The following is a 24092-nucleotide window of genomic DNA, read 5'->3' on the forward strand; positions in this document are numbered from 1 at the left end:
GAATACACAGCCATTAACAATTTTCTCTGGGTGTGTAGTGGAACATGTTTACACTCTAGAAGAGTTCAAGACCAGCCTGCTCTACATAGCACGGTCCAGAATAGCAAGGGCTACACGGTGAAATCAGCTTAAAGAGAAAAAGAAGCCCCTACTTATGTTGATGGAAAGATACTCATGAAATAATGTTATTAAAAATACTTATTTCATACAGATGCACATTTGGATCATTTAGTTGCTTCATAAATGTTGCATATTCTGTATCTAACTTAGCCAACATTCTACTGCTATGAAGAGACACCAGGACCACAACAACACTTATAAAGGGAAGCATTTAGTTGGGGGTTGCTTACAGTTTCAGAGATTTAATTCATTATCAGTATGGCGGGAAGCATGGCAGCATGCAGGCAGACATGGTGCTGGAGAAGGAGCTGAGAATTCTACATTTGGCAGGCAGAGGAATAGAGACACTACTGGGACTGGCTTGGCTTTTGAACTCCATATTGACCTACTTCCTCCAATAAGGCCACACCTACTCCAACAAGGCCACACATCCTAATAGTATCACTCCTTGGTGATCCAGTTTTCAAATATGAACATGTGGGGGCCGTTCTTATTCAAACCCCCACAGTCTTCAAACAAAATCTATTTGTATCAGGTGATACAGCACACACATATATATCTTGAAGGATATAGGTACGCATTTACAAATAAATTTTAGATAGTATCAGCTGACATTTATTGAATTAATTTTTAAAAAGCAGAATTTCATACAAAGGTCATTCTATCTGTAAGCAACATCACAAAGCCTCTTCACTGTTAAAAAAAATGGTATTTGCTGAGAATGGGCCAAGTGAATGTTTTAGTGTAGAAAGTCACAGAACCTTTAATCCATTCATGTGCATGATGGCTTTCTAGAGTGAAGATCCTACCCATTATACACCCCAAAGTCTACTGGTTTGTTCTTGTTTTCTATCATGCTTTACACTTACTTCACACATGGAGAAGGGCTTGTGTACATTTTATTTGACCTACTTAATAATTTATCTTCCCCCAGCACACAGCAATTGGAATACTTGTAGTCACTCTGTCTTCTGCATGGTTCAAGAGTGCCTACCATCCAGAATATATGACAGGAACTCAGCAAACATGTTCTTAGTGAATGAGTTGTCAGAGAGTTTCAGGTGCTTAAAGTTTCCTCAGGCATTATCATTTCAAAGTTATTCAATTGCATAATAACTTCAAAGCAGAAATTATGTTAGCACCTTTGGGCCACTAGAGATTCATTTAATGAATTATTGTTGTGCTACAGTGGAATGAATTATTTCAGGGAACTGAGGGTGTTTCTCAGAGAGTGCTTCATGACCTGGAAAAGACTTGCAAAACAAGCTTTATATACTTTGAAAGTGTAACCAGACAACACAGGTAAAAATGACCACTGGCTCATGAAATGGCCCAGAAGGACCCGTACTCTGTAGCCACAATGGCTATCTATGGAGCACATTTGGCAACATGGCATTTTTCCACACAACAAGGATGTTTGCTTATTTTAATAGTTCAAGTATGAAAAACAGATATTCCTTCTGGAAACTGCACATTGTTGACTCATTCATTCTTTTGGGAGGTACATATTACTTCATTTTTTACATAAGTAGAGCCCATGTCAAAACAACTTTTAAAGGTATCTAAAATGTATAGGTTACTTATGTCTTCTATAATAACTTATGGTTTATGCTACTTAGAAAATATCTTAATAACCTTTGCTAGACATTATATAATGCTTTTTGTTTATGTGACAGCAAAGCTATATTTTCTCATCAAATGATAAAAGACACAACAATTTTCTCCATTGGTACCCCAGAAGTGTTAGAAATACCCTGCTGTTTTCATTATTTGTCAGTAGTTGAAGTGAATAAACACTGATATAAAATATGTTTTTTTTTCCCAGTTACCAAAATGGAAAGTATTTTGCCAGCTTTCAGTGCCTCCACACCCTAACCGCACACTAACCGCTGAGTTTATGCCTAAACTTTAACCCTTAACCCTACTTGGGGGTAGGATCAAACAAAGGATGTGCTCTTGCAGAGGTTAATCTATGCATGGCTTTCAAAGGGGAAAGTACAGTGCCCCAGGATCGATGCAAGACCCTCTTCTGGTTTTGTTCTGTTTTGCCTAGTTAATAAACCACCAAGAAAGATAATTTTTAAACCTAATTTGCTGAAATGAGAATTTACTAACATCTGGGGGGGGGACCCCGAGTCGAGAATTTTTGATAAATTGATTTTATATTAAAAATAAAGATCTCCACTGATAACTTTTGACCGAGAGGGTAAAGGATAGCTATCTACTTGGTAATCCAAAAAGAGGGGGAAAAAATTACCCAGTACCCAAGGTGCCCTTACACAGCTCAGCGAACCCTGGATGCTCCATGGCCACTGCGGGAGTGGCGTCTGGAGGTAGGCAGCTCTCCGCAGGCACGCAGGTCTCCTGACTTGTGGCTTAACCTTCCAGTCCCCACAAAGCTCGCTCGCTCGCGCGGCTACAGTGAAGGTCAGGGTGCACAGGCTAACCCCTGCAACCCACCGCTGCGAAAGGCCTCCTGTCCCAGGGAGTTTGAAAATGCGGGTCGTGAAAGGACATTTCTGATCATTCTCTTTCAAGGACGCAATCGAGCCCAAAGGAAAAGCGCAGTTTCTTCGAGGTTTGTGTGGAACAGAGTAGCTCTGGAGAATGGGGGTGGGGGGGGGGAGAGGCGGCGAGTGGACGGGAAGGGAGGGAGGGGGGCACTAATCAAAGCCACGTCCGGAGAGTCTCGGAGGCAGCGCAGTGTATACGCGGGCTGGATTCACAAGGGCTGCTTCCACGGCTTCCACGGGGGTCTTCGCAAGAGCGCGCGCAGGCGTGGGGACCGTGGCCCGGGGTGGTCCCCCGCCCTCCCGGCGTCACCGCCCCCCTCCGGCCTCTGCGCGCCTCCCCCTGCTCCTCCTCCCCGGCGCGGTCCGGCTGGAGGGGCGGGAGATCTGCGGGAGGAGCGCTCCGTAGGCCCGGGAGCTCGGCGGGCCCTGGGCGCGTGGGAGCCGCGGCACGGCGCTACGAGGCCCGGAGAGGAGGGCGAGGAGGTGAGCGAGCTCGGCGAGTGCCCGGGGGGTGGCGGGTTGTCCGGGGTCACTGGCAGCAGGCGCTGTGCGCCGCATCCTTCCTCCCGGACTCGGCGGGTGCTGAGGTGGCCAGGTGGCAGGGGGCCCGAAGGGTGTCCGCGCACCGGTCCCGCCTCCTTCTCTCCGTGTTCTCCCGGAGCCCCCGGAAAGTCCTGAGGTCCGGCCCAGCGGAAAGGACGCCAGGAGAGACCTTGTCCCAGGTAGGATGTGCCCGAAAGCGAAGGACCCGCAGGTGACTTTTACCAGTCACTTTGGATTGATGCAGCACTTTTCCCTGTAGGAAGCGCTGCTTGACAAACAGGTAAATAATGCCCGCAGTGGCTTTGCTTATTGCCCACTAATGTAATCCTGCTGTGTCCAGGCCATTTTGCATTAGAAGTAATTGGTCTGTTCTTTTGATGTCCTTAATTATCTCTGCGTCCCGTGTTCAGCCTCGGCTGAAACTTGTTGAAAATTATGTCCTAAAAATCTTGTTCTTAAAATAACACAGAGAGATAAAGAGGATTTGGGGGGTTTTTTTGGGTTTTTTTTTTTTTTTTTTTTTTGGAGGTTTCCATTTATTATTTCCACTATCCCGTGGAGTAGGACTGGTGTCAGATTTATACTCTTCTGGCAGATAGTTTTTCTTTCTTTTCTTTAATAGAAAAACTTACTCCAGGCTACGTTTAATTATTGCTTCATCACTGTAGGCAAAATAGAATTCAGACTCCTGCCCCCATGACTTGATTAGCCACTAGTCCCAGTGTACTGGGCCACTGCTCACAACCTTCACCTCTCCAATCTACTCCCCCTACCCCTTCCATCTCGTTGTCTGGTTGGTCTTGCTTTTCGCTCTTTGGCACTGCACTTCTCCCCACACTCGAGATAACCTATTTGGAGAGAAAAATATGCATTCTGACTCTTTAGCAATCAGCAGAGCCACTGCAGGCTGCCTGGAGGTGTGAGTGAGGGAGTGGTGGCTGCTGAAGTTTCTGCCTCTCAGCTAGTCCATCAGTTGGGGGAGGGAAAGGAGACTGTTTCATCAGTGTTAAGTTTAGTTAATTGTGAAAGATGAAAATGAGAAGCTTCATCCAAATTACTTTTATTGTGCTGCTACCATGGAAAATGCACTTATACTGAATGAGGGTAATTGTACTTTAATACTGGAACACAACACAGATGGGGGCAGTATTTTAAATGATTATAAATGACACAGAAAAATGAGAATAAAGGTAGATGTGCCAAAAGCTGGAAAGGTGAGGCCCATGAGAAAAGATGCAGGCCTAATATCAGGAAGTGCAGTTACTACCCTCAGTTTGTAACCATGACACTTACATAGCCTTGATATTAACACATCACTTCATCTTTGGGGCCCACAGATCTTGACTATCAGAAATGTGTCTGGCCTCAAGAAACATTACATTTTCTTTGGCCTTGGCATTTATAAAAATGCACTTAGTAACAAAGAACATTTATTGCATACTTAGTCAGTATGTGCCAGGCAGTGTTGTGCTGGCAGGGTGTGTGTGGTAAGAAAATGGTTTAAAAAAAAAGCAAAATAAACAATTCTTTAAAATACCATGGGCTGGAAGGAGGTTGGGGTTGGGTGGGGGTGGGCTGGAGTGGATCATTCCAATAAGGAGACAGAGTTCCCAGAATGGAAAGTGATTTTGTCTCTCCTACTCCTAGAAAAGGATTCTGGGGCTGGGCAGCACGGAATAACAGTGTCACGGGAAAAGGCAGGAGAAATGAGCAGAGGCTATCGTATTTGTGGTCTTTTAGGTCACCCGCAGGAAGGTGTTGTGCTTCTAAGTATAAGGAACTGATGATTTTTAGGGAAGGGACACATTTATGATGGTTTATGTCTTAAGATGACCTTAGCTCTTAGGTGGAGAATGGTGTGTAAAGATGAAGATAGGCTGAGCATTTAGAAAGTGTTTGCAAGCTGGGTATGGTGACATGTGCTTGGAGTACCAGATCTGAGGCAGGAGGATCACTTAACCCCAGGAGTTTGTAACCAGGCTGGACAGCATGGGGAAGCCCTTGTCTCAAAGGTGGGGACGGTAAAAAAGGTTTTCAGTGGGAAAGGATAAACAGCTGGGCAAGCTGAGTATGCTGGTGTAGTGAAGAAGGTTTAAATATTTTAAAAGGGTTATGCTTGATGGCACCTATCATTAATCTCAGCAGAGGCAGGCAGACCTCTACAGGGCAAGGTTAGCCTGGTCTACATAGCAAGTTCCAGACCAGGCAGGGCTATACTGTGAATATTTTGAAGAAGAGAAGTTTGTATCTAGGGTGAAAGAAAGAAAGCAAAGGACCCCCAGAGTTCTCATCAGAGCAACTGGAGGGAAATCGTGCCAGATCAGCAAGATGAAGAAATTTGGACTAGCAGAAGCAGGTCTACTACAGAAAAAAAGAGTTGATCTTTGAACCTGTTAAGTTTGAGATGCCATGAGTTAGGCCACAACTATATACCCGTAGGCAGCAAAAGGGATGTCCTCTAGGGCAGTGTGAGCTAGACTGGCCTTTGATGAAGGTAGACATCAAAAATGTATGATAGGGCCAATGAACTTGCTTGTCTGATTTTTCTTTAGCATTCTGTACCAAGCTGAATGCGGATACAGAGAAAGTGGGTGGCTGGGTTCTTCCAGAGTTTTACCAAGTATACATGATGGAGAGTAAGAGTGGAGGATCTTTCTAAAAGAATAACTCAACATACACAGTGAAGTCTAGACAGGGTTTACAGAGAAGCCAGAAACTAGTGGGTAGATAAAGTTATTTTGCCTTCTAAATATAAGTGTGAACATTTATTTATTTAAATTTTTATTAATTTATTTTTTTATATTCCAATCCCAGTTCCCCTGCCTTCCTCTACTTCCACTCCCCCCATGCCGCCTCCCCCACCTCCTATATGCTCCTCAGAGATGGTAAGGCCTTCCTAGAAAGTCTACTAAGTCTGTCCCATCATCTTATTGAGGCAGAACTAAGGCACCTCTCCACCCCAACACCCCTGTGTCTAGCCTGAGCAAGGTATCTCTCCATATAGAATGGACTCCACTAAGTCACTTTGTGCATTAGTGTTAGGTCTTGGACTCTACTGCCAGTAGCCTCATATATTGCCACAGTCACACTATTGTCACCCATATTAAGGGAGACTAGTTCAGTCTTATGCAGGTGCCCTATTTGTCAGACCTGAGTCAGTGATCTCTCACTAGCTGGGGTCAGCTGATTCTGTGGGTTTCCCTATCATGGTCTTGACTCCTTGGTTCATATTTTTGCTCCTCCCTCTCTTTGATTGTACTCCAGGAGCTTGGCCCATTGGTTAGTTGTAGATTTCTGCATCTGCTTCCATCTGTTTCTGGAAGAGGGTTCTAGCTTCTCTGGGGTTGTGGATTATAGACTGGGTGTCTTTTGTCTTATATCTGGTATCCACTTATGAGTGAGTAAATACTATATTTATCTTTCTAGTTTTGGGTTACCTCACTCAGGATGGTTTTTGTTTTTGTTTTTTGTTTTTGGCTTTTGTTTTTTGTTTTGTTTTGTTTTTTCTCTACTTCTGTCCATTTACCTGCAAATTTTAGGATGTTATTATTTCTTACCACTGAGTAGTATTCCATTGTGTTAATGTACCACATTTTCTTTATCCATTGTTAAGTTGAGGGGCATCTAGGTTGTTTCCAAGATCTGGCTATTACAAATAATGTTGCTATGAACATAGCTGAGCAAATTTCCTTGTGGTGTAAATATGCCTTGTTGGGGTATATGCCCAACAGTGGTATTTCAGGGTCTTGAGGTAGGCTGCAAAATAAATATGGCCCTGTTTTTCAAAATTAACTTGGCATTATTGCTTATCATTCTGTTGGAGGAATGTCAGGGAATCCTAAACTGCAAAACCATTCTATTGCTGTGAAGAGACACCATGAAAACATTTAACTGGGTGCTTGCTTACAGCTTCAGAGGTTTGTTCATTATTATCATGGTGAGGAACATGACAGCATATAGGCAGACCTGGTATTGGAGAATTAGCTGAGAATTCTAAATCCTGATCCTTAGGCAGAGAGAGAATGGGTCTGGCATGGGCTTCTGTAACCTCAAAGCTCACCCCAGTAACAGCCACACTGATAAGAGCCGATGGGGGCTACTCGTATTCAAACAATCACAAGGGCTATGTTGCATTGTTTTACAGTGTTAATATTCCCTTAAGTATTAAATGCACAGGTAAAATTAAATACCCATATGGACCTTGAGATCTCAAGGATCCTGAATGCTACTTGAAATACTTTTAACTGGAACTCCTGTAGTTGGTGTTAAATATAAGGTGATAATGTAACATTTATGTTACAAAGGAGAGAATTTTAGCATTTGGAACAGATCGTAGGAGTCAAGCACAAGTGCTTTCCATTTACCAAACAGAATAGAAGCAGACTGAGAATCAAGATGGATTCAGAAGCCTACACCAGTCCATTTACCTCAACAGCACAAAGTTAAAACTTGCTATAGATGGAATAATTTTGCCAAGTACTTAATCAATATTACCGTCAAATAATTAAGTAAAAAAATGTAGGGAAGATCACAGATCTTTTAGCTGAAGAGGCTCTTGGGCCAGCATCATGGCCATCACCTGGGAGCTTTTAAGAAGGACAGAAATCAGAGTCACCTAGACACCCTGTGAATATGTTTCAGCAAAATCACCATCCCTGTGCTCACAGTTGCATTGAAGTTTGCCTGGCTCTCCACTTACAGACTGGGTTTGCTCAGGCAAGGACTCATGGAGCCTGGAGAACTGGGAGAAAAAGCCCTCCCTCATGGGAGAGGATGAAGAGTTGGCATCATCAGAGCACTGGAATTTTGGATGTTACAAAACAGGAACTCAGTGCCCTGTGTGGTGTGATGACACATTTTAAGGCATAGCATTGCTCTTCCCAGAAAGGGAAAGGGAGATATTACAAATTAACAAGTGGAGTTTCTGATATTGCTTCTAAGTAGGGGAGGGAAATGGATTGCATGCATATTCTTCACCTTGTCATATTAAGGGCAGCTGTTCTCTGGGCGTTTATTTTTCACTGTTGGAAACAACAACATGAAAACAGACACCGATAAGAATCAGCTAAATCGGCGGCTGTCTCTAAAAGCAAGCATTAGATTGAATCCTGACCTTTTAGAGGTGTTTTTTGATCCTGGATACCTATTATTCACAACTAATGATCTCCTATAAAATTTCCAATGCCCAGGCTCAACTCTCAGTCAATTAAGTAAACATCGGGATTGTTATATAATAGCAAATGACCAACTTTCTCCAGGCCATTCAATGGAGCTGGAATTGAAAACAGTCATCTTTTGAAACTCTTATAAGAAGAGACAGTTCTGATACTAGCTCTGCCTTTCTGCCTGTCAGTGGACCCTGCCTTGTGCAACCAAGCTGAGGCGTAAGGGGGCGGGGATGGGGATGGAGAGAGGGAGGGAGGGGGAGAAATGGAGAAGGAAGGAAGGATGTATTCACTGGTCAGTGGCTCTTTCAGACATTGAAGGATGCAAAATTATTTTTTAAAGGAAGTTTGTAATTAGAGTGAGTGATGTTGACTTTTGATTAAAATGGGTATATAATATACATTTACTGAAAGCTATTAATTTGTATATTTAAAGTGAATGAAATTATGTAAATAATGAATTTATGTAAATAAAATGAATTCATTATGTAAATCATACCTCAATAAAATTGTAGTTTTAAGTTTTGTGTATGCTTCAGTATTCCCAATCCATTGATTAGATAACCAAGAAACCAGTGTCCGTTTCATGTCTCTGGCGAGTCAGCAGCTGGTTGACTGTTAGGGGACCGATCCATGACCAGTGTCTCAGCACTAGGGAGGTTGAGACAGAAGCTGGAACTGAGAGACCCTATCTCAAAAAATAAAGCAGAAATTGAGATAGACACTCAGCATTGAACTTTTACCTACATGTGCACAGGCACACCCATGCATGTGCACCTGCCCACACATGCATACATACCTAAAATTATCTGAAATCTTTGAAAAAAAGTGTTTTAACTAAATTTGTAGAATTAGACTTAACCAGACATCCTTTTCTTATTGAAAATGTTCCTAAAATTAACAGAAGTGTTTTACTGCCCCACCATTCATAGAGCCCAGATTGGCCTTGAACTCACTGTGCAGCTATAGGTGACTTTGATTTTCTTTCTTTCTTTCTTTTTCTTCTTTTTTTTTTTTTTCCTTTCCTGGAACTCCCTATGTAGAGCAGGCTGAATTCACGAGAGATGAGCCTGCTTCTGCCTTCCAGTTGTCTCCCAGGCCTGAATCCACCTACCAAGAGCAGGGTTCCTGAGGATTACTGTTGTGTGCCATTGTGTCCAGCTTCTGTCCTAGTAATTGCAATTCATTGCACATAAAATTTTGTTTTAGTGACTCAGACTCTAGGAATGTGATGAGATCACATCTACATACAGTTAGTTATTGAATACATACTGAACCTTGGAAATCTGAAACAGCCCTGAGACATTCACTGCATTAGGAAATTGTGGGCCTGCTTCAAGAGGAGCCATAGCCTTGCCTTTGGGCTTTCCTGGAGGGGTTGGAAATGTTTAAAATCCCTAAAAGAAACAAAAATGCTTTTATTCCCAAAATCTGTTACCACCCTACAATAAGCAATTGGTCTCTACTTGTTTGTTTAAATGTCCAGAGAATTCTGAGACTGTCTTAGCACAAACTGAAGTTGCAATGGTTAAAGCCATCATCGAATTAGAGAAAATTGGTTTGGGATATTTGGCATTCCATTTCTGGAATGTGCTCCTGCCATTTAAGTATGACTAAGCAGATAACTGTGGGATGGGGGAGTAGAGGGAGGAGGGATGCTGACTCCAGGGTGCCTTCCCTCTGGGGAAAGGCATTTTCTCCTAACAGATATTGGGCCTTTCCACTTGGAGCCTCCTACTGGCTATGAAAATTACAATGCTGTAAAGCTTGGTAGTTTTATAAATCAATAGAGTAAAAAATAGTGAAAGGGGCTACATAAGATTACCAACACAGACAATGTTATCATGACCCTTTCCTGAAAAAAAAAAAAATAGATACCCTCTTCAGTATAAAGGACAGTTCTTCAAGTGGAATAACAGAAAACCACCGTGCTTTCTCCATGTATTTTTAGTTGGTATTCAGGAGTCAGTGCACAAGCACCTTTCAGGGAAGGCTATGGGAAGCCAGATTCCCACTGACACATCAAAATGATGCAGAATTTATACATGTATTAGGGAGCAGTTTGTAAGTACAAGTTTCTTATCTTTTACACATATAACACAGGGTAATGGGGGTGGCTGGAGAAAGAGCACGTGCTATTCTTCCAGAGGCCCTGGGTTTAATTCCCAGCACCCACATGGTAGCTTACAATGGGCTATAACTGTAGTCCCATGGGATCTAATGCCTTCTTCTGGTGTGCAGAGATACACACAGACAAATCACCCATATACACAAAATAAATAAATATATTTTTAAAAAAAACTGAAACACACAGACAAAGAGAGAGAGTCAGAGACAGAGACAATACAGACAGACACAGAGACAGAGTGTTGAAGTAAGGTAATAAGCACCATGCAGTCTAGAGTATGCTGACTATACAATTTAGTTTCTTTTTTTATTCTGAGGTAATGGATTTTTTTATTATATTTTTTATTCATTTTATTATAAGTACACCCCACATGTCCCCAATGACCCTGAATTTCTGAGCGTAAGCACTGTGTTGTTCCTGGATTTCTATCTCTTATTTACAGAGCACATGGGCCCAGATACATTCATATTGGGTCACTACAGGGAAGATGTACCTTGAAACTGTAACTGCAACATTCCTTGTCAACTGAAATGTGTACTGAAGAGTTTACAGAGCTTTCTTTTCCTTAACTAGATAAATGTGGAGATGTCATTAATAGCCCATGTATTCACACCATAGACACTAAGGAAACAATCCAGAATACTAGATGAACAGATTATAAATGGATGAAGGTTTTACACCAGTGCCTCAGCATCAGATATTACCCATTGCTTGTGGGAGATGGCCTGCTCTTCTGTCTGAAATGGGGGCTCCAATGGGATATGAACACACTTTTTGGCACTTTCTTTTTCCTCCCCTCTAAAAGTACAACATACCTTCAAGGTGGTTGCAGATTCCTGAGAAGACATGTGCCCCCACCCCCTGAATTTTCCAAATGTTACTTAGAAAGCACTCTGTTTTATGGTATTAACAGATTCAGATCATTTGTTATGAGTTAACCCAAGCAGAGATGATTAGCTAAAGTTCCTGTTGTGTTTAGAAACACATAGATAACAATTGGGGATGGGAGTCTGTTGCTAGTTTCACTGTAGATTTACTCTGTAGCCTCAGAATGAGCAGAGGTTAGCAGGCTTTTTTGTTTTTGTAAGATGGTTATCTTTCTGTAGCCCAGGCTCCCTCCCAGAGTTCCCTCTGGGATTAAAAGCCTTGCAGGAGGCTTGAAAACTTCTATTTGAAATCACACTGTCAAATTACTTAGTTCTCTGAGCTCCAGCTCAGATGAGAGATAATATACATTCTTTACCTGAGGATTTAACCATGAATATTCCATGAAATAACACATAAAAATATGGTATATTGTTTCAACAATATACCACAATTTCCCATCTTGGCTCCATGAAAGTTCTTTCTTAGGCTGGCAAGATAGTGTAGGGGATAAAGGTGCTTACTGTGCAAACCTGATGATCAGGGATTAATCCCCTGAGCCCATGGTGTAAAGAGAAAAAGCTACCATCTCCACAAAGTTGTAGAGGTCCCCTGACCTCCACAGACATGTATCTGTATCAATGCATACAATATGTAATAAAATTAAGATCCCTCTCTTTGCCTTTCTGTCTGTCTGTTTCTCTCTCTCTCTCTCTTTCTTTCTCTCTCTCTCTCTCTCTCTCTCTCTCTCTCTCTCACACACACACACACACACACACATACACACACACACACACCTTAACCCTATAATAAAGTCTCATTATTTATTAGGTTAATTTCATTCTTAGTCACATCACATTGTTAGTAAACTTGCCATTAGGAATACTATGTGAATAAGGACCACAAGTGTCACTACAAGAGTTGCCCATTAATAGATATAAAATTTGTGGTTTAATAAGAGGCCACTGGTGACATTTTTAGGTTCTAAGGTATTTATGTATTTTTTCACACTCTTGATTTAGAGAAGTCTGAACTTGTTCCCCCCCCCAAAAAAAAACCTGATAAGTAATTATAACACTTTTCATCCTTAGGTAATGCATATATGAGGAAAAGGTAATATTGTAATTTCACCCTTAATTTAGGAATGAAGTGAGTACTGGTTTCATAGCTTATGGTTCCTTTAACTTCTGTTTCCTGGGATATTCCAGGAATATGTGGATGGCTTTGCACTGCCTGGTTGCCTAGGACTGTCTGAGAGCATAATTACATTTCCTAACTTGAAAGGCATGAAATGAGACATGGAATACATGTGAAGATGGTGAATTTTCTCAGACATTAAAATTACTAAATAATGACAAAAAACAGTGAAATAGCCAAAGAATATCATAAATATGAATATGACTCCTCCAGCCTGTACTCAAAGCCATTTCCCAGCTAACAGCAGCAGTTGCAGCAACCCTTCTGAAATCCCCACTCCCACCCAATGACACAGGCCTTCCCTGGCAATCTAATCCTGGCTTTTCTTGTTCTCATGCAACACTGGACAAATCAGTGCTCCTTTTTTCTGTCTCATCTGCAAATGGATGTTATAACAACACCTACTTCATTGGGGCATTTGTATGGATTTGATGAACCTGTAAAATATCAGACAGAGGTGAAACCCATACTATGTAAGAATTAAGCAATATTAATATTAGTATTGTTCTTCCAAAATTTAGTTTATGCATCTATTCAGGGTCGTCTATTGCTAGGACAGAGGGGTGAGTTTTCCTGACTCCAAAACTTTTATTTAGTTAAGAACAAAAACTGGAAAAAAGCCCACATTTTGAATAGTAGTGCCTATAGAGTCCATTAATTTCTGAAATGATCTGTATTTGCTGTTAATATGAATGAAATTTGCAGTGGGGTCAGAATGGGATAGTGTTTTTCATTCAGAGCCAGCAGTGAGACTGATGCCTGGCAGTCTGACTTGTGTGAGTGAGCAAGTTATTACAAATATAAACATTAGTCACTTAAATTTAAAAAAAAAAACTACACACACAGAGACAGACACACACACCAGGAGAACTGTATCATAGTCTTCCTAGCCAGGAGAGAGAAAGGGCAGACACATACTATACATTTGAGATCATAACACAATAAAACCCTTTTACATAGGGAAGCTATATTATGGAATATAGGGCAGATAAAGTATCAATGGTATTTAATTGTTGTTTGTTTGTTTTTTCTCTTTCCTTTTTCTAATTTTATTTGAAACAGAGTCTCACTATATAGTCCTGGTTGACCTTGGAACTCACTACATGGACCAGGCTGGTCTCATACTCAATAGACATCCACCTGCCTCTGCCTCCTGAGTTCTAGGGTTAAGGTGTGTGCCACCATGCCTAGCTCTTCACTAGATTTTGATGCCTGTTTTTCTTTAAATATTGTTCAAGTGATGGCATTAATTTTATTGTTGGCTGTTTTATTTTAGTCGCCTTTAAAAATCTGTAGTTAATGGGTACATGTGATAGTTCATAGACTAAGCTCCCAAATGACTACCTGGTTTTGTTTGTATTGCATGGAAATTTGTTTTATCAATTTTTTTAAAAGTCATCTCTTGGTATCAGGGTCCTTTCCCCCACCTCTGGTGTCATTTCTGATTTGCCACCTGATCTGTTGAGCTGGCTAGAGCTGTTTTTTGACAATCATTCTGAGTGAAATTCCCTCTTTGCTGTAAGAAAGGCTTTCTACACATAGGTGGGTCCTTAGCCCAGCAGCATCCACTTTTTTTAGAAATGCAGACACCCAAGCCTTCCTCCAGACTGGCTGGCTGAGAATATACATCTTAAGATTCCCAGGCTATTTGTGTGAACTTGCGAAGCCCCATTTAGCTAATCACCTTTGTGTTAATTTCTCTATTTAGAGATCTTCTCTACCTTATAAATTGTGTTTGCTGTGTTCTGGGTCATGTAGCATGTCAAAATATTTTGCCTTTACAGATAGATGTAGGACATAATTATAGCATTAGAAGTGTTTTGCTGTTTGTCAATATGTTTAATTGGTGAATATTTTCTTTTCTCTCCTCTAGGACATTCCTGGAGATTTTAGAAACATTTCTACCATGGAATCCATCTCTATGATGGGAAGCCCCAAGAGCCTGGAGACTTTTTTGCCTAATGGCATAAATGGTATCAAAGACGCAAGGAAGGTCACTGTAGGCGTGATAGGAAGTGGGGATTTTGCCAAGTCTCTTACCATTCGGCTTATTAGGTGTGGCTATCATGTGGTCATAGGAAGCAGAAATCCTAAATTTGCATCTGATTTTTTTCCTCATGTGGTGGATGTCACCCACCATGAAGATGCTTTAACAAAAACAAATATAATATTTGTGGCTATCCATAGAGAACACTACACCTCCCTATGGGACCTGAGACATCTGCTTGTGGGCAAAATCCTGATTGATGTGAGCAACAACATGAGGGTAAACCAGTACCCAGAATCCAATGCAGAGTATCTGGCCTCACTATTCCCGGATTCCTTGATTGTGAAAGGATTTAATGTTATCTCAGCTTGGGCACTTCAGTTAGGTCCCAAGGATGCCAGCCGCCAGGTATGCATGGCTTTAAATTTTATTATATGTCTGGTATTTTGTAACCAAGTAACCCAAGTTCAAATGCATTGAAATGATTGTTTGAAAACTATGTAAGATCATGTGAAGACTATATTCCAGCAACATAAAGGCATGTTTCTCTTCACATACACACAAAAAAATTGATGTGAAAGCTTCATAAAATGACATGTATTTTTCTGTAATTGTCAGTTAATTAAAGAAAGGGTGATGTTAGCTGGTGTGTCATAGGACACATTACATTAATCCTCCAGAATTAAGAGACAAAAATGTAACAAGTGTTTTCTCCTTCCCCCATCTTTTGCCCTTTCTGCCTTTGCTATAGCCACTTCGTGATGCATTATTCCATCCCTGAATGAAATAGAACTTTGCAGAACCCTAAGAATCCCTTAGAATAACCTTTGTGTTTTTCATAGATTAAGTGGGTTTTTTGTTTGTTTGTTTGTTTTTATTTGTTTTGTTTTGTTTTGTTTTGGTTTGGTTTGGTTTGGTTTTTTGAGACAGGGTTTCTCTGTATTGCTTTGGAGTCTGTCCTGGAACTCACTCTGTAGACCAGGCTGGCCTTGAACTCACAGAAATCTGCCTGCCTCTGCCTCCCGAGTGCTGGAATTAAAGGCATGCGCATAGATTAAGTTTTTATAGCATGTAAGCATGGATTTTAAGCCATGGGGCAGATAGGCAGAGGTAGACTGATTTCTCAGACTCACTGTCAGCACACAGGGCTATGGATCACACATCATCTAGTTCAGCTTGGGAAGGCAGCAGATGGTAGGTTCTGTTAATGCTTCCAGAATGAGGTAACTATAAGAAAACACATATGGAGACTACATTAAAAGCCCTTCAGAGGCATGCTTAGGTAGTGAATCTGAGGGTTCCTCATAGAGACAGTTGATTACAGGGCTGGAGTGATGGCTCAGCAGTTAAGAGTAGCTACCGTTCTTGCAGAGGACAGGAGTTTGGATATTAGCACCCACCCTGGGCAGCTCACAATTGCCTGTAGCTCCAACTGCAGGCCTCTGAGGGCACCTGCCCTCATGTGCACAGTTAATCCCATCCCTTATACAGTGATATTTCACATATCAGGGTTGTGAACTCTGTACTGAGTGCTTGCCGTCACTGCGACACAAGCCCCTGGATTTAGGGGAGAAGGATTTACCTTGTTCAGTTTCAGAGGCTTTGTCTCATCATGATTGGGAAAAGTGATGGAACAGAGCCATTCATGTCCCAGAGGGCAGAATGCAGAGACAGGGCAAAGCCACCATCCTGCTGGCTTTCTCCTTTCTCTTCATTTATATATCCAGGACCCCAGCCTATGGCATGGTTGGCCCACCTTCAGGGTGAGCCTTTTCCTTCCTGGTTAGTTCTCACTAGAAATGCCCTCAGACACGTCCCAAAGTGTGCCTCGCCTTTCCTTGGGTGATTTCAAATTCAAGCATATTGACAAGACTAGCTGTCACTGTAACCACTCACCTCAGGTCTGTCCTTCTCTCTCCTTGTCCCCTTCTTGCTTTCAGTTTTTTGAGACAGTCTCATACCTTAGTCCACGTTGGCCTCCACCTTGTGGCGTCTCCCAAAGACTGGGATTACAGGCATCAGCCACCACACCCTGCTCAAGTATTTCAAACAGTGCACACTTTCCCTACCTCTCTGTTAGAGATCAGCCCAGAGCCTGATCAGGCTAGGCAAGTGCCTGCTCGCGGGTCACACTCCAGCTGCTAGAGAAGGTTCTTCCTTCCTTTTCAAGAAAACATATCTCATAAAATTGGCAAATTTGAGGCAGGGCCTATTCGACAAAGTTGACATAATCCCTTCCTCAGATTCATGATCATTTTAGTTTTTAGTGGAATAAAGCTTCATGGGACAGTGATTAAATTCAAATTCAAAATGAGCTACAAGACCCATCATGACAAGAGCCATATAATTGGTACTTCATCATGCTTGAATGATGAACATTCAGTGGTAGTGAATGTTTCACTTATAGCTCTAGATTTATTGTTATCATTTATAGACTTTTCTCCAAATAATAAAAAAGGGTTTGCTCCACCATTTCACACCTGCAATAAATTAATATGAATGCTTTACTTATTTCTTTGCTATAAAAATTTCTAAGTTTAGAAATCTGTATTTGTTTAACAGTACAGAGTTTATCATTCATAAAGCTGGCTACCATCAGTTCAGAGTCAAAGCCTGAAAGCTGAACTCTGTATTGCCACCTTCACATAAATAGATTTAACACACAAACACTTCAGTGTGGCCTCTTCAGAGCTTGTGTACAAATGTCTTCAGGGATTTATTTGGAAATTTGTTTTCCTCAAACAGCACTAGAGACTTTGTACTGTTTTTCTTTAAACTGAGTGAGATGATCTGCCTATTCATAGCAGTAGCTCACTCCAGCAGTAAACTTGTAGTTCAACAGACACTTGTTGAATTTTTGACTTTATTATTGTTCCTTATCCTACCTATGACATCATTATGCTCCTCTGGAAATGATGACCGTACCTATGCCATCATTAGACTTACTATAGAGATGATATGTTTAGTCTTAGAAAAATGACAGTTCCATTCTATTTAAGTTAACAGCCTTATAGAATCATAATTTTACTTGTGAAGAATATATCAAAAAGTGAAAGCAATTTTATATGTTCGCCAATGAAACAGTGTACTTGGAGTTATTCAAGTGTTTTACAGATACTTAATGAATTTGCCTCTAAACCTAAAAGTAAATTTTATAATGAGTCTGGCATCATGATACAGTTTGTACATTTTACTTGAGAAGGCTACCACTGCCCATTTGCACTCTTTCTGGGATAGCTCTGAAGGGCAGTACTTTCTGTCACTCTCCTCAGCAGGGTCTCTACTTTGTTCCAACTGAAAGTTGGTCATAGAAGCAAGGAGATCCAGCCTCAACCCTAGAAAACTGGGTTTGGAGGATATGGCCACTTAGACCTCTGGGGAGGGAAGGATGTGCCTTCCCTTGCAGCTGCTGCTGACCTGGGTTCCCTAGGAAGCATACCTTCTCTTCTGGCAGCCTCCCTCTCCTGAGAACTTCTCTGAGCCTTCCTAGTTGCAGCTAGATTCTCTTCCCTTTCTTTTTTTTTTTTTTTTTTTTTTTTTTTCATCAAAGGGGGAAAAGACATTTTAGTTTTCATTGCACTATTTTAAGTCTGTTTTTTAAGATACTAATAAATCTAATCATAATGCGATACTTTTGACTGATTAATGCATTATTAAGGTACTATTCTAAACTATTAACAGTACCTATGGTAGTATTTAATTTAAGTCTGTTTAATAATTTACAGTTAATAATAATTTTCCCCCATCTTCATTCACTGACATCACTCGAAGTCATTAAACAGTGCACCATAGATTCAGTACAGTTTGTGATTAGTCATTGGATTTTATGAACAGCCATGGTAATGAGCCTGTTTGTTTTTCTTACAGGTTTATATATGCAGCAACAATATCCAAGCTCGACAACAGGTTATTGAACTTGCCCGTCAGTTGAATTTTATTCCTGTTGACTTGGGATCCTTATCATCAGCCAAGGAGATTGAAAATTTACCCTTGCGACTATTTACTCTCTGGAGAGGGCCAGTGGTAGTAGCCATAAGCTTGGCCATATTTTTCTTTCTCTATTCCTTTGTCAGAGATGTGATACATCCATATGCCAGAAACCAGCAGAGTGACTTTTACAAGATTCCTATTGAGATTGTGAACAAGACCTTGCCTATAGTTGGTATTACTTTGCTGTCCCTGGTATACTTGGCAGGCCTCTTGGCAGCTGCGTATCAGCTTTATTATGGCACCAAGTACCGCAAATTCCCACCTTGGTTGGATACCTGGTTACAGTGCAGGAAACAGCTGGGATTGCTGGGCTTTTTCTTTGCTGTTGTCCATGTTGCCTACAGTCTCTGCTTACCGATGAGAAGGTCAGAAAGATACTTGTTTCTCAACATGGCTTATCAGCAGGTACTGAACACTCTTGTTATTCATCTGGTTCTAGTGGCATAGTAGGAACTATAAAAATCTGACTTAAAATAGTATTTATGTACATTTCACAACAGCATTTTTCTTTTTTGGCATATTTAGGGAACAGAAGTACGGATTTTACTTTTTTGAGACAGTCTCTCTCGGCATATGCTTTGTGGGAATTGTTTCATTTGAGACAGGGTTTCAGCTATATAGCCCTCACTGGCCTGGAACATGCAACATAAGCCAGGCTGGCCTTGAACTCACAGAGAACAGCATGTCTCTGCCTCTTGAGTGCTAGGATTAAAGGAATAAACCACCACACCTAGTGGCCAGGAATTTGGCTAGAGTTTTTTCAACATAGCAGCCCAAGGGCTCTTTGGAGATATTGGTAGGAGTGGCATAAATAAATAAATAAGTGTGTGTGTGTGTGTGTGTGTGTGTGTGTGTACACAAAGTAAAAATGGTATTGAAAATATACTTTTTCCACCAGTAGATACACATTTAAATCAAAGTTTCAGCTGAAGAGGTCCAACTCTTAATTTATGCTCTAATTATATTGTTTGTAGATAAATAGATAAGATTGCCATAAACTCACAGTTAAGTCAGACGTGACTAGTATGCATTAGTAATATAAGGGAAGGATTTGTAGAAAAATGCTGCAAATGAATTGAAACAGTTGGGAATTTGGAAGGTATATTAGTAAGGTCATTCAAGTGGACAGATATTTCAGCTTATCCTGAGGAAATTTTGGTTTCCAGGAAAGAAAGGTTAAGAAGAAAGAGGCATTGACACAGGTAGGGTGGCTTACAAGCCTGAGTTAAACTTAGTAGAGCATACCCCAAACATTCAGCCACTTTTATACAAGCCTGTAGAAGGACCCCAGAGTTGAGTCTGACCACAAATGCTTCTTCTCTGTCTCTTGAGAACCAGTCAGTTGAGATCCATAATCTTGGACTTAGGGCCTCTACAATAGTGACTCATTGTGATCATAATGGCATATGCTTGTCCCCCTCTTTACATGCTAGAAAAGGAGGGGGTCTTAGTCCCCTTTTCTCCACATCTGGAATAATGCTACAAACTGGTTCTCTATGGTGGTTCATTATGCTGAATTAATTAATATGTAATTAAGACTATTAATCTTAAATATTATAAGTGGCCCGGTTCTTTGTAGACCAACAGTAAACGGTGTGTAGAATCAGTTAATGTTCTATGAAGTAAAGGAAATTCTCATTTGTTTTTCTTGTTAGGTTCATGCAAATATTGAAAATGCATGGAATGAGGAAGAGGTTTGGAGAATCGAAATGTACATCTCCTTTGGCATCATGAGCCTGGGCTTACTGTCGCTGCTGGCAGTCACTTCAATCCCTTCCGTGAGCAATGCTTTAAACTGGAGGGAATTCAGCTTTATTCAGGTATGTGGGGGATTTTTGGTAACACATCATACAGCAAAGAATTTCATTGTTAAGTTCAGTGTTAAATATGCTCCATCTAAAAAGAATGCCTTTGAAGCCATTGTTACACATCCAATTCATGGCTGAAGGCCAGATTTCAACCATTCTGGTTAGTAAAGGAAAGGCCAGTGCATCATGGCATTAGAAGGCAACCATAGCAATGTCTGTTATATTATGGAATAAAAGGGGAGATGTGGACTTAGGTCAAATTAGATGTTAAAAGTTGAATTACTTGTTTTTTTAAATTTAGTTTTATGATCATTTTGCTCATGTGTTTCTGTGTGCGCGCCACATACATGTCTGGTGCTCACAGAGGTCAGAAGAAGGTGTCAGATCTGCTGGAACTGGAGTTTTGGACCAGTTGTAAGCCACCATATGGGTGTTTAAATCAAACTAGGTCTCTGAGTCATCTATCCAGCCCCAAAAAGACAATTTTATTATTTGTCAAATGAACTCACATGCACACACAATAATAAGCACTGTCAAACTAAGTCACTATGCTAATGGTTTGTGACAACCAACTGCATCTGCATCCAACTGCATTTCTTTCTTTCTTTTCTTTCTTTCTTTCTTTCTTTCTTTCTTTTTTTTTTTTTTTTTTTTTTTTTTTTTTGGTTTTTCGTAGCTTTGGAGCCTGTCCCCTGGAACTAGCTCTGTAGACCAGGCTGGCCTCGAACTCACAGAAATCCACCTGCCTCTCATTCCCCGGTGCTGGGATTAAAGCCTTGTGCCACCAATGCCTGACTTTTTTTTGTAAATCTTGTTAATGTGTTTTATTTACTAGGTCAATCTTAAATTAATGCACAAGAGTATCTGTAAAGAAATTCAGAGAACACTCGTGTTCTTTAAAAAGTTAAATGTTTACCTACATTAATATCTGTATAATGTATTCACATAATTTAAATATGTATAAAATTTGGATTCTAGTTATATGGTCACAATCTGTACTTTCTGATCCAAATGGTATATAGCATAATATATACAATATTAATAGTAGAGCCTTTTGATAATATACTGTTTTAGTCTTTGCCTACTGATATTTTGGGGTTTTTGTTTGTTTTTGTTTTCTGGAGGAGCAGGGAGGTGTAATGACAGGGTTTCTCTATGTGGTATTGGTTGTCCTGGAACTGGCTCTGTAGACCAGGATGACCTGAAACTCAGAGAGATTCGCCTGCCTCTCCCTCCCCAGTGCTGGGATTAAAGGTGTATACCATCATGCTTGGCTGCTTGGGGAAATTTAATATATGTTTTTATATAGTCTTTGAAATACATGAATATAATGCATTCACTCCCTGCTACTTCTCCTCCAACTTCCCTCCATCCACCTCCTTCAAACTCACCTCTTTTTAAAAGTCATGCAAAAAATGTAATTAAGGACAATCCTTGTCTAAATTTATCTTCTCCCTCTGAAGAAAGGAGAATGAGAATGCTTTCCCAACTGCTACTTCATCGCACCAGAAAGGAAATAGAAGGCTTTCTGGTAGAAGGTTCCAGGCAGACAACCATCATCATAAAGTTAGACAACTAATTGCAAGCGCCTTGCCTTGCCTTCTAGAGAGCTGACATTTTCCTAGTGGACTTAGACATTGCATCACTATACCGATGTACTATTCCTTTTGCATAATATAAACTAGTTGCCAAAGTGAGTAACCTTAAACATAGTAATTCAGAGAACTTAAAACATGAACCTTTTAACCTATAAAATGGCCAGCTATGGCATTTTTAGCCATCTCACATATTAGGGTCCGTAACCACATTTGAATTGTTACTTATATTACACATTAATACTCTCATTTGTTGAGACAGAGTCTCACTACATAGCCCAGGCTGGCCTCAGACTCAGATGTGAATCATGATGCTTTGAATATGCAGTTCTCTTTCTTGTCCTTACTAGTACTGGAATCACAGCCATATAAAGCATACAGGTGCCATGCATATCTATACCATTAGAGAAAAGCTGGATGTTCTGATCAATAATCCAGCAGTAGAATCAGTCCTAAGGGCATAAATCTAAATATAAAAGCTCTGAAGTGGTATTATTTATAGTTGAATAAATTTGCCACCAGAATGATCAACACAAAGGAGTGATTAATACACAGCCATTTAATAAAATGTTACACAATATTAATGATATGCTTTCATTTTTAATGGCATGGAAAATGCTTGTGTTACACTAAATTAACTAATGAGACTATTTATTCAGTTTATGCAATCTGACCTGATATATGCAAATAATTGTATGTCTTAAATAGCTTCATTCAGATGATAGTATCACTTACAGAATAAAGTGTAAGCAGGGTATCTGCATGGGCTGTTCTGTGGGTAAGTCACATGTTTCTTTTTCTTCCTCTGTCTCAAGTCTACGCTTGGCTACGTGGCACTGCTCATAAGTACTTTCCACGTGTTAATTTATGGATGGAAACGCGCTTTTGCAGAAGAGTACTACCGCTTTTATACACCGCCCAACTTCGTCCTTGCACTTGTTTTGCCCTCAATTGTAATTCTGGGTAAGATGATTTTACTCCTCCCATGCATAAGCCGAAAGCTGAAAAGAATTAAAAAGGGCTGGGAAAAGAGCCAGTTTCTAGAAGAAAGCCTGGGAGGGACCGTTCCTCATCTGTCCCCAGAGAGGGTCACAGTGATGTGATAAAAAGGGGTGCTTGCTCACTGATGCCAGACACACTTCCGTCCATGTCCATCTCGTTACCTCTCCGCCCACATCTCCTGGAAGTGGAGTGTCTGTCAATCTTCTGTAGTGTGAAACCAGGCCCTGAAGTTTCAGCTGAAACCATGATAGCATTTTCTTCAAGTTAAGTCTTATAAATGTCATATTTTGCCAACATGGAATTTTGCAGCCCACATGTCTTGTTATAATCTAGGAGTATTTTCTTGTGTGTAACTGTAACAGTACTGTCATTTTAACTATATTACATAATCAGGCAGCACTTTTTGTAGCTGATAATGTAGAATGTTTAGAACACTTGGCAAAACAGCAGAATTGGAAGCTTTTAATGTTACTCAGTGGATAGATGTTTTCCCTGAGGCTAAGGATTTTAATTATTTTACCCAGTTTAAGAAAGGGAAATGAATAATTAATATTATTGAGGAGGGACACGTCATATTAGCACCTAGACTGCACAGGAGCAATCTTCTGCTTTCATAAAATGGGACTGGAAAATGCCATTAATTATACAAAGCAGTGTGAGTGTGAGCACACACAAATGAAAGAGGAACCTGAAATTGTATTTAAAATGCACTGGAGACATGAAATGAATACTGCTAATGCACAACTCATGAGAGCTCTATTGTCTTATGTTACAGATCAGTTTCATTTTCATATTAATATCAATCAGGGAAAGAGCTTAGGGACTTGCTCTCTCAAGCTGTTATTTTGAATATAGTACCAACCCCAGGAGTTGTAGAACTGCCCTTAATTGCAGTGAAAGTGTCAGGTTTGCGCATGTCAGTTTGTATTTGTTGCTTTGATCAGTTACCACTCTCCCTGAGCAGGATTTTACTGATGTCCACTGAGGGAATGTGGCATGGTTGTAAACACTTGTCCCATTTAATATTTACAACAAACCTTGAAACTGAAGGATAGAAAAGATAAATTTTCCTAAGGTCACACAGTGAATAGGCGGCAGAGTGAGCAGTCACGGCCAAGTAGTCATCTTTCAGAATCCATTGTTTTGTTAAACATCAGGATGTACAGCCCACCCCATCTCC

At 40.6% G+C, this 24092-nt stretch overlaps 1 protein-coding gene across 2 annotated transcripts; it reads left to right on the forward strand.

Annotated features, from left to right (window-relative positions):
* Positions 1 to 2543: 2543 nt before the first annotated feature.
* Steap2 (STEAP2 metalloreductase) lies at positions 2544 to 23821 on the forward strand. Of its 2 annotated transcripts, none has more exons than XM_051174583.1 (5): positions 2544 to 2698; positions 14404 to 14925; positions 18385 to 18912; positions 20163 to 20327; positions 22726 to 23821. In XM_051174583.1, the coding sequence occupies exons 2-5, from the start codon at positions 14437 to 14439 to the stop codon at positions 23011 to 23013; spliced, it is 1470 nt and encodes a 489-aa protein (XP_051030540.1). In that variant the 5' UTR covers positions 2544 to 2698; positions 14404 to 14436; the 3' UTR covers positions 23014 to 23821. The 2 variants fall into 2 exon arrangements, with proteins under 2 accessions (XP_051030540.1, XP_051030541.1); XM_051174584.1 differs by lacking the exon at positions 2544 to 2698 and adding an exon at positions 3314 to 3456.
* Positions 23822 to 24092: the final 271 nt, after the last annotated feature.

The sequence above is a fragment of the Phodopus roborovskii genome, unplaced genomic scaffold (genome assembly GCF_943737965.1).
Source record: "Phodopus roborovskii unplaced genomic scaffold, PHOROB, whole genome shotgun sequence".
Classification (NCBI taxonomy): domain Eukaryota; kingdom Metazoa; phylum Chordata; class Mammalia; order Rodentia; family Cricetidae; genus Phodopus; species Phodopus roborovskii.

Coding starts and splice junctions, on each gene's coding strand:
- Steap2 (XM_051174583.1), top strand. CDS start 14,437: ATGGAATCCATCTCTATGATGGGAAGCCCCAAGAGCCTGGAGACTTTT. Junction 14,926..18,384: donor CCAAGGATGCCAGCCGCCAG/GTATGCATGGCT, acceptor TTTTTCTTACAG/GTTTATATATGCAGCAACAA. Junction 20,328..22,725: donor GGGAATTCAGCTTTATTCAG/GTATGTGGGGGA, acceptor CTCTGTCTCAAG/TCTACGCTTGGCTACGTGGC.